The sequence below is a fragment of the Triturus cristatus genome, chromosome 8 (genome assembly GCF_964204655.1).
Source record: "Triturus cristatus chromosome 8, aTriCri1.1, whole genome shotgun sequence".
Classification (NCBI taxonomy): domain Eukaryota; kingdom Metazoa; phylum Chordata; class Amphibia; order Caudata; family Salamandridae; genus Triturus; species Triturus cristatus.
Window position 1 is genome coordinate 1,425,596,069 of NC_140591.1, and position 15,596 is coordinate 1,425,611,664.

Consider the following 15,596-nt stretch of genomic DNA (forward strand, 5'->3'; position numbering starts at 1 on the left):
CCTCCCATGTTGGGTATGCCTTAGTCAGGAATTTAACAGACTTTAAATTCTTGCGTTAAGGCATACTTAAAATAATCGCTTCCCCGCATTGTAAATATCGTGAAGCTGCCGTCGCGATATTTACCCATGTTGTTTCCACAGACACGCCTACTTTGCATCTCATTAGCGATGCGAAGTTAGGCGTGCTGGAAATGGGAGCAAAATCAGCAAGACACTAGATAGCGTGTCTTTGCTGATAAGGCGATACAATTATCGCCGCTTTTCAGCCGAAAATGGCCGCAAAAGCGGCGATAATTTTTTATCGTCACATTGTTAATATGCCCCTAAGTGATTTGCACAGAATCACAGGATGTGGACGCGACCGCGAGGCTCTAACCTTGGTTTCCAGCACCAAAGTCAGCAATCTAGCCGTCAGACCACATCCTCTCCCCTTAGGCCTTCTAGAGAGCAGCGGCAAGCAAGGCCAATTCACAGCCTTGGGGGGAGGGGGTTGCAGGTGGGGAAACCTAAAAACATTTAAATGACGGCGCTCAGCTGATTGTGTTTTAGTTGTTGGTAACACCGCCCGTGTTTTGAGAGCCCATAAGAAGAATGGCCTTGCTGCACCATGCGGTGATAAGGAATAAACGTGAAACACTGCCCCAAAGTCGCCATGATGTAGCAAGGTCGCTGGCATGCAGGGCAATCTGGAAGTGCCTTGTTCTCTTACAGAAAGCTTAACGTTGGGAAGTCGGTTATGGGGTGGGGTCTAAATTTATGTGCAAAGAGGGGTCCCATTGCCAATTCATGGCACTGCTGGGTGCGTCAGAGTCAGGCGGAGAGCGCACGCATCTGCCGCCACCAGCTCCCGCACACGCCTCCCACCACACAGGTGACAGAAGCTGACAGAGTGGCACCCCTCACACACAGTAGTATATCAATAGGGGGGAGGGAGAAAGAAGCAGAGGTCCATTCGGCTTCCAGAGGTTAGTACAAAAATATCAGGGTGAGGAAATGGACCACTTGTCCTGTGTACCAGGGTCTATATGGTTTACGTGGTTGGGCATCCTTAAAAAACCCTCATATACGTACACTGGCGTAAGGCGGTATATCTTGATTCTCCGCCGTTGTGTATCGTGATAGCATGATCATTGGGCTTTTTATTGTCCAAATGCTAACCTCCCCATGGAGGAAGACCAACTGGTTGTGCAGTAGTGGTCAGAAATAACGGAACGAGGGCGTGCTCGTGCTCTGTGAACTGTGCTGTTAAAATTCCTGAAGTCAAATCCCGTGTCCTTTATTCTTGGGGTACTTGACAAAGGGAAATTAAAAATGGTGTTCGTGCATGTGAATAAACTTAATTATTAGTTTAATGCACTGGTATGAATCTAGTGTTATCTGGTCAACATGTTTCAGCCCCATGCAGGGTCTAGAGGCTTTCGTCAGGACCAAAAGGTGAAATGGGGGGCTTTAGTAAGCTCTCCACTATTATTCTGGAGGTGGAGATAAGTACTCACCACCTTCGGTTTAAGGAGGTCAGACCGATTGTATTCGCTCCTGTAAAGACAATCAAGGGTTATATGACAGCCTAACGTGATACTATACAATGCTAAAACGATATTCAAGTGCTCTTTAACCTGTTGACATCAATATCATTAATCGATGGTCCGCGATGCTGTCGCGCTTTTTCATTCACTCACTACAGGGTGCACGCTTATTAAAAGAAGGGGGGGGGCTAACCACAGAAGGGTTTTGTGAACGTTATCTCGGTTCTCTTGATGGTATGATTCTTAATTGTATCGAGAAAGGCCGCTGAAGTAGTGCGGTTAGTTTATCGTTAATATTCTCATAATAACTCGTTATCCTGAGGCGAGCCGTGGTTGTTAACTAAGCAGTTTAGTGTGTTGTGTCTCAATATAGGCCTGTCGGGTGATAATAACAAACTGAAGGTTCAGTGCAAAGAAAGCGTAAAACTATGTGTAAAACTACAACTACAACGCCGTTAGTTCACATAGTTTTACGCTTTCTTTGCACTGAACCTTCAGTTTGTTATTATCACCCGACAGGCCTATATTGAGACACAACACACTAAACTGCTTAGTTAACAACCACGGCTCGCCTCATCATAGGATAACGAGTTATTATGAGAATATTAACGATAAACTAACCGCACTACTTCAGCGGCCTTTCTCGATACAATTAAGAATCATACCATCAAGAGAACCGAGATAACGTTCACAAAACCCTTCTGTAGTTAGCCCCCCCTTTCTTTTAATAAGCGTGCACCCTGTAGTGAGTGAATGAAAAAGCGCGACAGCATCGCGGACCATCGATTAATGATATTGATGTCAACAGGTTAAAGAGCACTTGAATATCGTTTTAGCATTGTATAGTATCACGTTAGGCTGTCATATAACCCTTGATTGTCTTTACAGGAGCGGATACAATCGGTCTGACCTCCTTAAACCGAAGGTGGTGAGTACTTATCTCCACCTCCAGAATAATAGTGGAGAGCTTACTAAAGCCCCCCATTTCACCTTTTGGTCCTGACGAAAGCCTCTAGACCCTGCATGGGGCTGAAACATGTTGACCAGATAACACTAGATTCATACCAGTGCATTAAACTAATAATTAAGTTTATTCACATGCACGAACACCATTTTTAATTTCCCTTTGTCAAGTACCCCAAGAATAAAGGACACGGGATTTGACTTCAGGAATTTTAACAGCACAGTTCACAGAGCACGAGCACGCCCTCGTTCCGTTATTTCTGACCACTACTGCACAACCAGTTGGTCTTCCTCCATGGGGAGGTTAGCATTTGGACAATAAAAAGCCCAATGATCATGCTATCACGATACACAACGGCGGAGAATCAAGATATACCGCCTTACGCCAGTGTACGTATATGAGGGTTTTTTAAGGATGCCCAACCACGTAAACCATATAGACCCTGGTACACAGGACAAGTGGTCCATTTCCCCACCCTGATATTTTTGTACCCCTCACACACACACACAGGCCACTGAACCCAGTGGGTGTCTTCCCCCACTAAATACTGACAACCCAGATGAGTACCGCCACCCACACGCACATGCACGGCAGCACTGACTGAACGGCGTGAGCTCCCCACAGAATGAAGGCGCCACAGCTCCGAGTTGACTGACTGCTCTTCCACGCATCAACCAGTGCATCCCAAGGACTGTCCACACAGGACCATACTCTGAGACTCTCCGAGATCCCCCTTTCATATTTAGCTCCCGCTGTACCCCAATAGGGGGATTCTCTAAATTGCGCAACAACATTCAGCGCACTCAAGTTTTCCAGGTCCACTTTGGAGCTCGCAAACAGTTTTTTTATCTGCCTTTTAGGGACTTGCAGTATCCAATCACAGAAACGGGACTTAGTTAGGCATGAACCTCTGAAACGGGCCACCCAACCCGTGCACACCGATTAAATACAAGGGCTGTCCCTACAAATGCATCACCGACTGAACTAGTTCTCACAAACCACCGTAACTGAAACAAGAGGCACGCGTACTTCGGGGGGGCGCAGGAACAAGGGGGCTGAGTCCTCAGTTACCAGGGCATGACTCACTCAAAATATCTGTTAAAGTACACCTAGAAGAAACATCACGGAAATCAAATTGTGTGGTAAATGACACCACCCCTCAAAATAGAGTTCCCTGTCTACTTTTCCAAATATATTTATTTATGGAGGCCCAGCACAGACTCACCCCAGAGTCCGCCTCAATGGGCATTACTGCACTTGGCAGGGTGTGGAACGGCAACTGCCCATTCAGTGCCAGCTGCGCATTTTCCCCTGCTAATAGGGATTTAGAGGTGAGAAGATTAACTACAATTCCAGAGTAACGTGCACGGCCACGCTCGGAACCACACCCGGTGTGGCGGCCCCTGCAGACCTACCTCCGGGAAGAGTCCTTGGGAAACACGTGCAGCAGCGCCGTCTTGCCGCACTGGCTGTCCCACACCACAATGATATTTCACTTCACGTTCTTGTTGGGGTCCATGATCGTTTTGCTGGTGAGTTTTTGGCTTGCTCTTCTTTCCTTCACTGAGGTGAAAGGTTTCCTCAGCTTGTCTCCTTGGGAAATTAAAGGATGAAATGAGTCCGGCATCCCTAACGAACCGGCTTCAAAGCGCTTTCACACGCACAAGATGGTTGTGAACTTAAACACTGCAGCAGTCTTGGACACTAAAGGCGATGCCACCCACGGACCCCGCAGGACTATATGCCTTGTGAGGATACGGATTCTTTAGTTCATTGTGGTCTGTAACAAGGTTTCGCAATAAATCCAGAAAAAAAAAATCCCGATTTTGTTTTTTTAAATCGGAAAATCCACAAACTGGCAAGCAGTTAATTAGGGGCTCATCTTTGGTGGCTTAAACGCAGTTTTTTTTTCTTCCCAAACTTTTATTCAGCAAGTCATTTAGACAAGCACAAAACAAGCGCAGCCGCGAAAGTGAAAGCGACCGCGCAATGTTAAATTAGTAAACTGATCCAGGACCAGCTGCCAGCTTGCGTGCCGCTGCTCGCTCCCGAGACACAAAGGCCATGGGAGTGAACGTTTAGTGGAAAGGTGGGACATGCACCCGTCTTTGGCCATTTGCGTGCTTTCATTATTGAAAGCCAATGGAATGTGTGGGAGGAGTCCGAACCACACGGAGAAGTCTCTGAGAAGTCTGGAGTGATTCCAAGAGGCCCTCTCCTAGAGCAGCGCATGCGCGCTGCACTAGGCACGACCTAAAAACTGTGAGATCGAAATTCTCCTGAGTGGGACAACAAAAGAACAGGGAGGAAAGTCGCTGAATGAGGAGCAGAGAAGTGAGACAGACAACCAAGTTCTGCAGCAATGAGCAGGAGCGGACCAAAAGCCCTCTCAATGTATATGTAATGTATTGGAAACAACAGGTCTAGAAACAACCAGCTGAAGCCGCCAGTAGCCGAGACCTTAAAGGGAATAGGGGTTGAAGTACTCTCCCTAAAATTAATAAAATATATACAAATATTTTTTTTAAAGCAAGGAATTAGAAGGCATACTGCAGAATTCCCAAAAATAAAAACTGCTATGTAAGGAAACACAAGGTAAACTATAGGAGCTTGAAAATAATCGCTGTGAGATTAATCATCTGTACTTCATCTCAAAGTGATTAATACATCTGAACAAACTGGACCCAAGAGGTCATTTTCCTACAAAACCCTATGGAGTCAATGACTTGTCGTTCCTCATGATGAACCCTATGTGGTCAGTGACGTGGACATTCCTTCTCTCCTAGGCTTTGATATACAAGCAATCAAGTCACTTCTAAATTATCAAAGCCTATGAATTCAGTCACCTAGTGCATCCGCATAACGAAACTAATGAGTTCAGTGACTTGGTCAGGCCATGTATAGCAAACCCGGGAGATATGCTGCAAGGTTATTTCTTATCTATTGAAGCATGGGGGTCACTAACCTGGCCCTCCCTCATCTATCAAAGCCTAGAAAGTGGCCTGGTCATCCTTCATGTTGAGGGCTAGGAGTTTTGTGACCATGTGACAGAGCACTGACCATGGATGAGGCCTTGGGCGAGTCCATGATCTCCACACTTCAGGTGACCTTCTTAGTCCCAGGCACGAGTGGTGTTGCGGATGAGACTGGTTGCATGCAGTTGTGCTGCCGATGAGACTGGTTGCATGCAGTGGTGCTGCTAGAGAGACTAGTTGCATGCAGTGGTGCTGCAGATGACACTGGTTGCATGCAGTGGTGTTGCGGATGAGACTGGTTGCATGCAGTTGTGCTGCCGATGAGACTGGTTGCATGCAGTGGTGCTGCTAGTGAGACTAGTTGCATGCAGTGGGGCTGCAGATGACACTGGTTGCATGCAGTGGTGCTGCGGATGAAACTGGTTGCATGCAGTTGTGCTGCCGATGAGACTGGTTGCATGCAGTGGTGCTGCGGGTGAGACTAGTTGCATGTAGTGGTGCTGCAGATGATACTGGTTGCGTGCAGTGGTGGTGCGGATGAGACTGGTTGCATGCAGTTGTACTGCCGATGAGACTGGTCGCATGCAGTGGTGCTGCGGTTGAGACTGCTTTGACGTGTCTTTGCACTCTGGTTTGAATGTGGATCTTTAATCATGGAGGTGCCTGGGTCAACTGAAGCACCACACAACATCGCAATAGAGGCAGACTACGTCATTTCCTTCGGGAAAGGATGTGACATACAAGGGTGGAAACTAATGTCACCGTCCTACCCAGAGGGTAACTAGTCACAGGGTAATCGCATCAGCGGGGTCCTGGAGTGGAAGAACCTACCAGGCCATCTACAGACCTCATAAAGTGTTGCCATGAAGAAGGAGCAGAAGATTGTCTGTACCTTCTTATTCTTAATTGTGTGAAAGTTCTCAGGCGACCAGATATCTGAGACATGTTTGGCCTAAAGCATATACAAATAAAGATAGGAAGGAAGGCCTAACTTCTAAAAACAGAAAAACCATCTAAGTAGTCAAATGTTTCCGGGGATTCGGAGTTCAGATTACTCCTGCTGGGTCCTAGATTGGATCTATTTCCCATATTTTCCTTCTTCGGCTTAAAGAGGGCATTAAAAGATAACTGATGTGTCTTCCTTCCACACTCTCATGTATATTTGTAAATATACACAAGTTGCCTTCTTCTCTAGGGAACTCTTAGCCTCTTATTCACACACTGTCCCACTTCTTTCCTTTCTTCGTGGCAGCGATATGAAGCTCAAGTGGTGGGCGCAATCCTTCCTTGCTGGAATACCCAGACTGATCGTGGGCTTCAAGAGTGATAAACGCAATGTAAACAAATGCGTCATGTTCAACGTCACAGACGCTGGCTTGCAACAGGTGAGTATATTTATGGTCTGTGCACACTGACCTACAATACACACTCCACCTACCATGTCCTTGGTATACCAGCTATTAAATGCCATATTTCACCAGCCAACTCCCTAAGCATCCTTCCCACCTCCCATGAGCTGAGCTTGTGGCCGGTTAAAAGGAAGGCCAAGGTAGGAAAAAGCAACACCTGCCATGCTCCTATCAGAGTTGCATTGAGACTGGTACGTGGGGCCTAAGATCCAAGGAAGTTCAAAAAGAAATCCAAACAATCTGGTGACCACACTCATCCTGCACCCCTGTGTGTCAAGCAAAATCAGATACAAAAATATGGTTTGTTCATAATATTTTAATGTCTGAGCTGAATTGGTTTACCCAGTCCCCTCCCATGGCTTATTTTCATGTATGCGAATAAACTTCCTTAGGATGTTTTTTAAAATTATTTTAGCCAACACTTCTCAGTTATGCATGAGGTGTCATGATAGCCAGGGTCATGTGAGTGGGCAGATGCAGAGACCACCTAACGAGATACTACTGACCCGTCACCATAGGCACTTGCCCATAATTGGTCCAACCAGTCAAAATCCCTAGCTTCAAAGACGATGTCACAGCAAGATGAGTGTGTCAGCACCCGTAGTTTCAGCGGCCACTACCAGCTCTGATCCCCTATGTGCGCTAACTAAAATTATGCTCTTCCTTACGTAGGAGGAAAATAGATAGTCTTGAATAAAACTCAAGTTTTTTAACTGCAGGATGTTCAGAAGAACAGAGTGAGACTGGTGGCTAGGACCACAGCTTTCACCTTGTTACACCAGAATAAAAACCTGCACTGGCCTACAATCCAGTCTAGAATTATCATCAAGGCTTTATTCACTATCCATAAATGCCGGTGTGGCAACACACCTCTCTTTTTAAATCACATCTGCATTGGTATTTACCTGGAAACATCTAGTAATCCTCCTGTGTAGGCCTAAGATTCCTACTTAAAACAGATCAAGATTTGGGGCAGAAAATTCTCAGTCTTTGGACCCACTATTTGGAACTCTCTGTCCCCTCTTTAATACACCTAGACAAATGTATTAACTGTTCACCTCTGCTTGTGTCTAGCTAGGCTCTTTGTTTTTCTATCTTTCCTGCCTCTCTAGCCCTAATTACCTCTCATGGTTAAATGTGTGCACCACAAATATCTGTTGGTGGTTATAACATGAATGGCCAACCAGAAAACCGCATTTTGAGTTGTAAAGTCAATCCATCTATTCCATCCCCGCCCGCCCTTCACAAACGCCATCGTAGACCTCATGACACCTCAGGCTCTTGCATCCCCTGAATACATCCGTCTCGGAGACCTCAACTTCCACTGGTCCACCCAAGTGACCAGAACACCACCTCCCTACTAGAGAGCCTCCCCAACATTGGACTTAAGGAGCTGACAGCTTTGACCCACATAGCTGGACACACGCTCGACCCCATTTTTTCCGCCAGCTGGAACATCACCTACATCTGCACCACTGAACTTCTCTTGACCGACCACCACTGCATGCACCTCGTTTCACCATGCCCACTGCACACCACTGACCTCATCACCACCCCCGGTGCAGCTGGAACAAGACCACAGAGCATGTCTCGTCGACCTCCTAGGCACTCCACTCCACCAGTACCAAAATATGCCAACACCACAGCTCACACCCTGTACCGATGGAGCTCCAACTGTGCCGACACTCCGACACCCTTCAAGAAGACACCAGGCAGGGGGCGTGGCTAACAGCCGACTGGAATGGCCGCACTCTGAAGCAGCTCCACTACCCTCGCCATCTTTCCTCAGATGCAAAACAGCGCCCCTGGAGCTCCGGCGAAAACAACATTGCAGCCCGCTCCTGTGTTCCCGATTGCAGAGGTGAGCAGGCGAGAGCATCGCGGTGAGGAAGCGACCGGAGGGCTCAGGGGCGACCCATCGCTGAACCGGGACCTGCTGTGAGCCACGCGCACACCATCTGGGCATAAGGGAAGGACGCCTACAAGTGGATGGCAGCGCACATTCCCCCCGACCTGCCTACTAATCGAGGCCCCGGCTTGAGGCCTAGTTGCGTGACAGAATCCCCCAGCAGCCCAAGGATCTTCACTGGCCCAGGATACCATCTCACTGGGCCACGTAACTAACCTGCTGCATTGCGGTATTGCCGGGAGCCTAAATAATTGAACGGCGCCCCTGGAGAACTGTAGAAATCAACATGGCGGCCCGCCCCAGTGTGCCCGACTGCAGAGGTGTGAGGGCTAGAGCACAGCGGTAAGGATGCGTCTGGAGGGCTCAGGAGTGACCCATACCTGAATCGGGACCTGCCGGGAGCCACACACAAAGCATCTGGGCGGAGGCGAGGGACGCCTGCACGTAGACTGGGTGGCACACGTTACCCCCCGGCCTACCTACTAATTGAGGCCCCGGCTTGAGGCCTATTGGAGCAAAGCAACCCCCCAGCAGCCCTAGGATCTCCAGTGGCCTAGGATACCACCTCACTGGGCCACGTAACTGACCTGCTGCATTGCAGTGCTACTGGCGGCCTGAACAATTGCGGAAGGCCCAGGTTGAGAGAGGTCCCCAAGAGCTGAGAACTCGGGCCTGCAGGGGCGCAAGAAAGGGGAAGTCGTCGTGGGACGCTAGAATCCACCCTAAATCAAACCCTCAGAATTATATGTTACGAAGGCCTCATTTTGAGGACACGGCCTCTACCTTCGCCTAGAAAGCGCAATGAACTTTTTTCAACAGCCATTTGGAAGTCCTAAAAGCAGAATTCAATAGCGCTCATTTACCGGGGTAGTCCACCGTCTATTTGACCACCGAAAACAGACAGGCCGACGGGGAGGGACACTGTAATTCCCCCTTCCCTGGGCAGGCGGCAGCGAGTACCGATACAAGGACTACACAGTAAGCGCTCATACCCCGCAATGGCCAGTGGCTGGGGACCTAAAATGCAGGCCCAAAAGACGCTAGCTAAATTCACATGGGGGAAAACGTGCGACGATACACACACAGCAGCCAAGGGTGGGGCAAACGACCCTCATCCCAAGTCTCCTCAGTCTGACCCTACCCTCCAGGATGTCATGGAAGCAATTGCGGGAGTTCGGACATCTCTAGAATCACGGATTGACACCGTCAACATCGAGATTTCCCTCATCAGAGCGGACCTGTGCAAAATCGACGACAAAGTGAAAGATGTGGAGGACGCTACAGTTGCATTAACATCTCACACTGATCTCCTTAAACAGCAAGTATCCCAACTCCGAAACCAGCAGGCGAAAATGGAAGGCCTCCTCGACCATTATGAAGGAAGGGCGCGAAGAAACAACATACGCTTACTGGGGGTCCCGGAGCGAGCGGAAGGGCCTGCGGCAGATCTCTTTGTAGAAGACCTGGTAATAAACAAGCTACAGCCAAAACGACTGTCCGATTATTTCTCCATTGAACAGGCCCATCGAGTCCCCGAGGGTAGGCCCAGGCCTGGGGCACCCCCGAGACAAATCATTGCAAGTGTATTTAACTTTCGGGACTGTGATGTGATCCTCCAAACGGCTCGTGCTCGACCGCCCTTACAGCTGGAGAACAGTTCAATCACATTTTTCCCGGACTTCACAACTAAAGTGCAGGCGCAGCGACGCAGCTTCATAGCGGTCAAGAAAGCGCTACGGGTTAAAGGAATCAAATACTCTATGCTCTTCCAGGCGAAGCTCTGGGTTGAATCGGAAGGCAAGACCTGGTTCTTTTTATCCCCAGAAGACACTTGGGACTGGCTGGAGGAATGGCGACGAGCGGGGAAACAAAACAGCGGCAGGCACGACAGGATCAGAGGCGATACACCGAACAACGGGGTCGAGCCTCGTGAGGACTCGGCTCGGGGGAGAACACCTCGTACTCGAAGGGATGAGTGGGTAGGATGTAGGACACTGCTGCCTATTGCAGCCCGAATGACTCTTGGGACCTCGACAAGCAAATGAACGTAGGGTGGGAAACGATGTGTAAAACGGAGGTCCCTAGTTGACTAATGGGGGATGATCACATGTCAAACCACTGTGTGACATGTATCCATCCTTCATTCACGGTGAGGGTGGAAAGGTTGTACACCAGGCACCCACATATGGAAGGGGGTGCGACAGGCACTCTGCCTTGTTGGGGGGTGGGTAGTTTGAAATCCACTGGCAGGGGGGCAGGGAGGGGTGGTGGGGGAGAGGGGTTGTTGGAGGGTTATTGTTTCTGCTATTGTTAGCTGTCACGATGCAAAGAGAATTCTACGTGGTTTGACAAATTGTGACCAATCTCAAGTGATGCCATATATGAGACATGCAGTTGTTCGTTCCTCCATTTCGGATATCCAGCCCCTACTGAAACACATGGATGCCCTGCTTGAACTGGTTCCCCTCCCACCTCGAGGGGGATGTCGAATATGCCCCTTTGATCGCACCATTGTTCCACACTGACTACTATCACAGATACAAAATTGTCCGCCCTGAAGTGGAATGTTAACGGGCTAGGGGACAAAATAAAGAGAGGCGTGGTGTCAGAGTACCTGAAGAGACACGCACCAGATATAGTCCTGCTGCAGGAAACAAATCTCATAGGTAATAGCTGCAAGGCCCTCAGCAGGTGGGGTTACAAATTATTGGTACATGCGGGATTCACTTATGGCTCAAGAGGGACTGGTATCCCAGTGCGCAAGGGCCTAGCTCTTACACCCACTGGTATCTGGGCGGACCCACAGGGCAGATTTGCGGTTCTGAAAGCCACCTGGGAGGGGAAGGCGTTGAATGTGATTTCGGTATATCTCCCTCCCGCACTGGGAAATGAGGCACTTAGCGACTTAGGTAAACTACTATTGGACCTACCGGACGGCACCCTGATAATGGGGGGTGACTTCAACTTGACTATGGACGATACGATAGATAGACATCCCCAACGACCAAATGCTAGACCAAACACCCTCATGGCGGAATTCAGCCAGGCCATGGGACTGGCAGATATATGGCGCTCACTGCAGCCCCACATGACGTATTACACTCATTACTCCAATGCACACAAGAGCATGTCCCGCATAGACTACTTTCTTATACTCCTGACGGATGTGGGTCACCTTCAGAATCCCCGCGGGCTTCCGCGGGGGATCTCGGATCACTCCCCGGTGTGCGTTGAGCTTACCTTCCACCGACAAAAACAGCATAGCTCTATAGTTATAAACTCGTGGCTTCTTAAGATCCCTGAAATAAAAGAACAGCTAGCTGAACAGACAGACCACTACTTCACAGAAAACTTGGGGTCGGTGGAGTCAGCGCAGACAATTTGGGAAGCGTATAAAGTGGTACTGAAAGGCCATGCTCTATCGCTAAAAATGGGCTATATCTGACATCACAATGAACAAATACTCGAGGCCGAGAGCGAATTACAATTCTCGCCCAGTGAGGCCACAGCGCACCTCTTGACTATTAAACATCTTGTGTATAAAACACTAGTGCGAGAAAAGGCAAGGGTGCGACTACATTCCACACTACACAGGGTGTACGAGATGGGGGAAAGAGCGGGTAAGATGCTGGCCTGGCTGGAGCGTAGGGCGCAGGAACATAGATGGGTGCCTGAATTATCCACTGCCATGGGTGCGAAGATATCTGACCCACAGGAAATAGCAGATATGTTTGCGAGTCATCTGGAGAAGGTATACACACCCTCCACTACTTATACGTCATAAGACTCCAGGCAACTACTGATGGACAGTAATTTGCCCTCCTTGTCGGCAACTGAAAAAGCCAACCTGGAGGCTGACATCACAGATGAGGACCTCTGCAAAGCCATTTTTAATATAAAATCGGGGAAAGTGATGTGGCCTAACGGTATTCCAATAGAGTTCCTCAAATCCATGGCAGTGAAAATAGCCCCCCACCTCAACCTTATGTACTCAGAAAGTCTTGAAAATGGCAAACTGCCACCAGATCAAAGATTAGCGTCGATAGTAGTAACCCGAAAGTCAGGGAAGGCGGCAGATTGTTGTGGCTCATATAGACCGATCTCCTTAGTAAACGCAGAGGCTAAGATCCTAGCGAAACTATTGGCCTCGCGCCTAAACGCTGTTCTGCTCTCCCTGGTCCATGCAGGCCAATCTGGTTTCGTGCCCGGACGAAACGCAGCGCTGAATATTCGCCAGGTGAACAATGTAATTGCGAGGCAACCCTGGGTGGAAGAAGACGCAGTGATTATGCCTCCATGGCATTCGACTCTATAGAATCCCCATATCTTTTTGAAGTGCTTGCACGCTTTGGACCTAAGTTTATAGCCTGGGTTCGCTTGCTTTATACTGACCTCCGCGGACAGGTGCAGGTGAATAATCCTACTTCGAGGGAGTTCAAGCTACGCAGGGGAACTAGACAGGGCTGCCCCCTATCCCCTCTGCTGTTCGTGCTTGTTCTTGAGCCGCTGGCGACATGGGTAAGACGAGACGTAGCTTTAAGAGGCCTAAAATGGGACGAGGACACTGAGGACAGAATTATCATTATACGCGCATGATATTTTAATTTACCTAGCTTCCCCATACTCCACGATCCACAATCTGCTCAATATCTTTACCAACTTCGGCAAATACTCTGGATATGCCATCAATTGGGCAAAATCAGTACTTTTTGTTCTTCATGGCCCCACGCTTAGAATACCCAAAGGATGTAATGTAGAGGTGACCAAGACTGGTTTTAGATACCTAGGGATCTTTATCACCCCAGGCCCCAAACCCTTTTATGACAAAAACCTCCTCGCTCCCTTGAAAAGATTTAGAGAAGACGTCAGACATTGGAGATCGTTACCATTGTCATTATTAGGTCGTGCGGCCCTGTTTAAAGTGCTAGCACTGCCAAGGTTCCTTTATGCACTCCATGACCACTTGGGTCCAGTCTCATCAATCCAGATCGGAGATTCCGCTGCGCCGTACAGAGCACGGTGAGGAAGTCTAACAGGACCAGCGGCGGTCGTAGCTTTTCTTGACTCATGGGTCAGAGCCCCCTCTTCACGCCGCCGCTTCCACACGCCCCTTCTCCACGCCGCCGCCTGCGATTGTGGAGAAGTCCGGAGTAACGAGCGTGGTGGGGCTGGGAAATTGGATCGGCGGAGACGGTTGACGGTGGTTCATGAATCTTGTTTCCTGGTTTGCGAGTCCTACGTCCACGCGCATTCAGTGGAGCAGAGTGGGCGGACGGACGGACCAGACAGGGGGAGCAGTGGAGCAGCACACCAGTGTTCCAGTGCACCAGTGCGCCTGTGACACAGCGGGTGACTCAGCGGGTGCGAACCGGACATATAGTTCGGGGACGGAGACATAAAACGGAGACGAAGCAAGAAGGGAGAGTTGAACCAGAGCAGAGAGCGGTGAGTGGGGGCAGAGTGGGAGTGGAGCACAGACTATGCAGCTCAGTGCATGGAGCACCAAGTAGCACTAATGCACCAAATACTCCCTTCCTCCCTAAAACTCCGTACTTTGCTACTGGAAGAAATGCACTTCCTGAAGGCGCTTGGTGTACTGGGCATGGGTACTCTCCCACAGCACTGACATCCTTAGCTGCATATTGCCACTTTATATCTGATACAGAGCGTTTGTCCAGGCTCAGAGGCCCAGAGGTCAGAGGAGGGGAGGTCAAGGCAGTCAATGCAGTAGGAAAACAGGATATTGGCCCTATAGTGCCTGCTGTAACAAACTGCCTGGTGGTCGTGTGGTTGTGTGGCAAAATCAGGGCAACGAATAAAAGGTATCATCAGTACTCCAACGAGTCTACCTAAATTGCGCATTAAACCCGTAACTGGGGATAATGAGATCTGGAAGGATAAGAAATCAAGCAACACAGAAAAAACCTCAAATCAAAGGAAAACTACCAAGAGATTGAAAACCCTTACTAAAAATCTTATAGTTTCAGGGTCCAGCGTTAACGTCTCCCAATTATTCAATATTTGGTGCAATGAATTCTACAGGCAAGTTTACCTTTCTTAAGGACCCAGCAACAATTATTCATGCAACAGAGACAGCGTGGAATTTCTAAGTCCATTACTCCCACAAAAGCAGGGTTCTTCTACGGTAGTGGTTTTAAATACAAATACAGAGTTAAGTCTAACTACAAAAGATGTAGTGGAAACCCTCAATAATAGCCAAAACCCAGCAGGAAAAATGATCAGGGTGAAGACTTAAAAGCAATAATTCCAGTAACAATCCCTGTAAAAAACAGCCACGTGATACATGCTCAAGTTCATACTACAAACTTAACTCACTCTACTCCAAGATTGAAGCACTCGATAAGTACAACAGGATAACCTAAATCCAACGTCGAGTTTGAATAAAGCAAATGAAACAAATGATCTATGGCTTGAATCAATCTTACTAACAAACAATGTAGGGATAACTCAAGCATCAGAAGTCTCAATTAAAAAAAAAATCCCTGACACTCAATACCAGTACAATCCAGTAAAAGATCAAACGGAAAAGGAAAAGCAAGCAATAATTGAAATGTCAAGCCTTCTAGATCAAGCAATTAGTGATGATAATAATCTACTATATGCGCAACAATTTCAAAATGACCAGAGAATAAATCTGGCGGACATTGAAGACAGCGATTGCTTTTTGGGTAGTAGAACACCACCAAAAGAGATAAAAAGGAAAAGTGAAGCGACTACACTAATAACAACAAAAGAAAAAGATATTAAAGAGGAAGATTCAAAAATAAAAATTGAAGATTTTTTAAAAATACA

At 48.2% G+C, this 15,596-nt stretch overlaps 1 protein-coding gene across 10 annotated transcripts in view; it reads left to right on the forward strand.

Annotated features, from left to right (window-relative positions):
* Positions 1–15,596, forward strand: part of LOC146805867 (decapping and exoribonuclease protein-like) — a 142,175-nt gene that overhangs the window by 71,213 nt on the left and 55,366 nt on the right. For all 10 annotated transcript variants that reach the window (XR_014967926.1, XR_014967923.1, XR_014967922.1 and 7 more), the window contains one exon: positions 6,718–6,850. Coding sequence is in view for 4 of the 10 variants with exons in the window: in XM_085623196.1 (XP_085479322.1) it covers positions 6,718–6,850 (133 nt within the window). In the remaining 6 variants the exon portion in view is untranslated. The remainder of the gene's footprint in view (positions 1–6,717; positions 6,851–15,596) is intronic.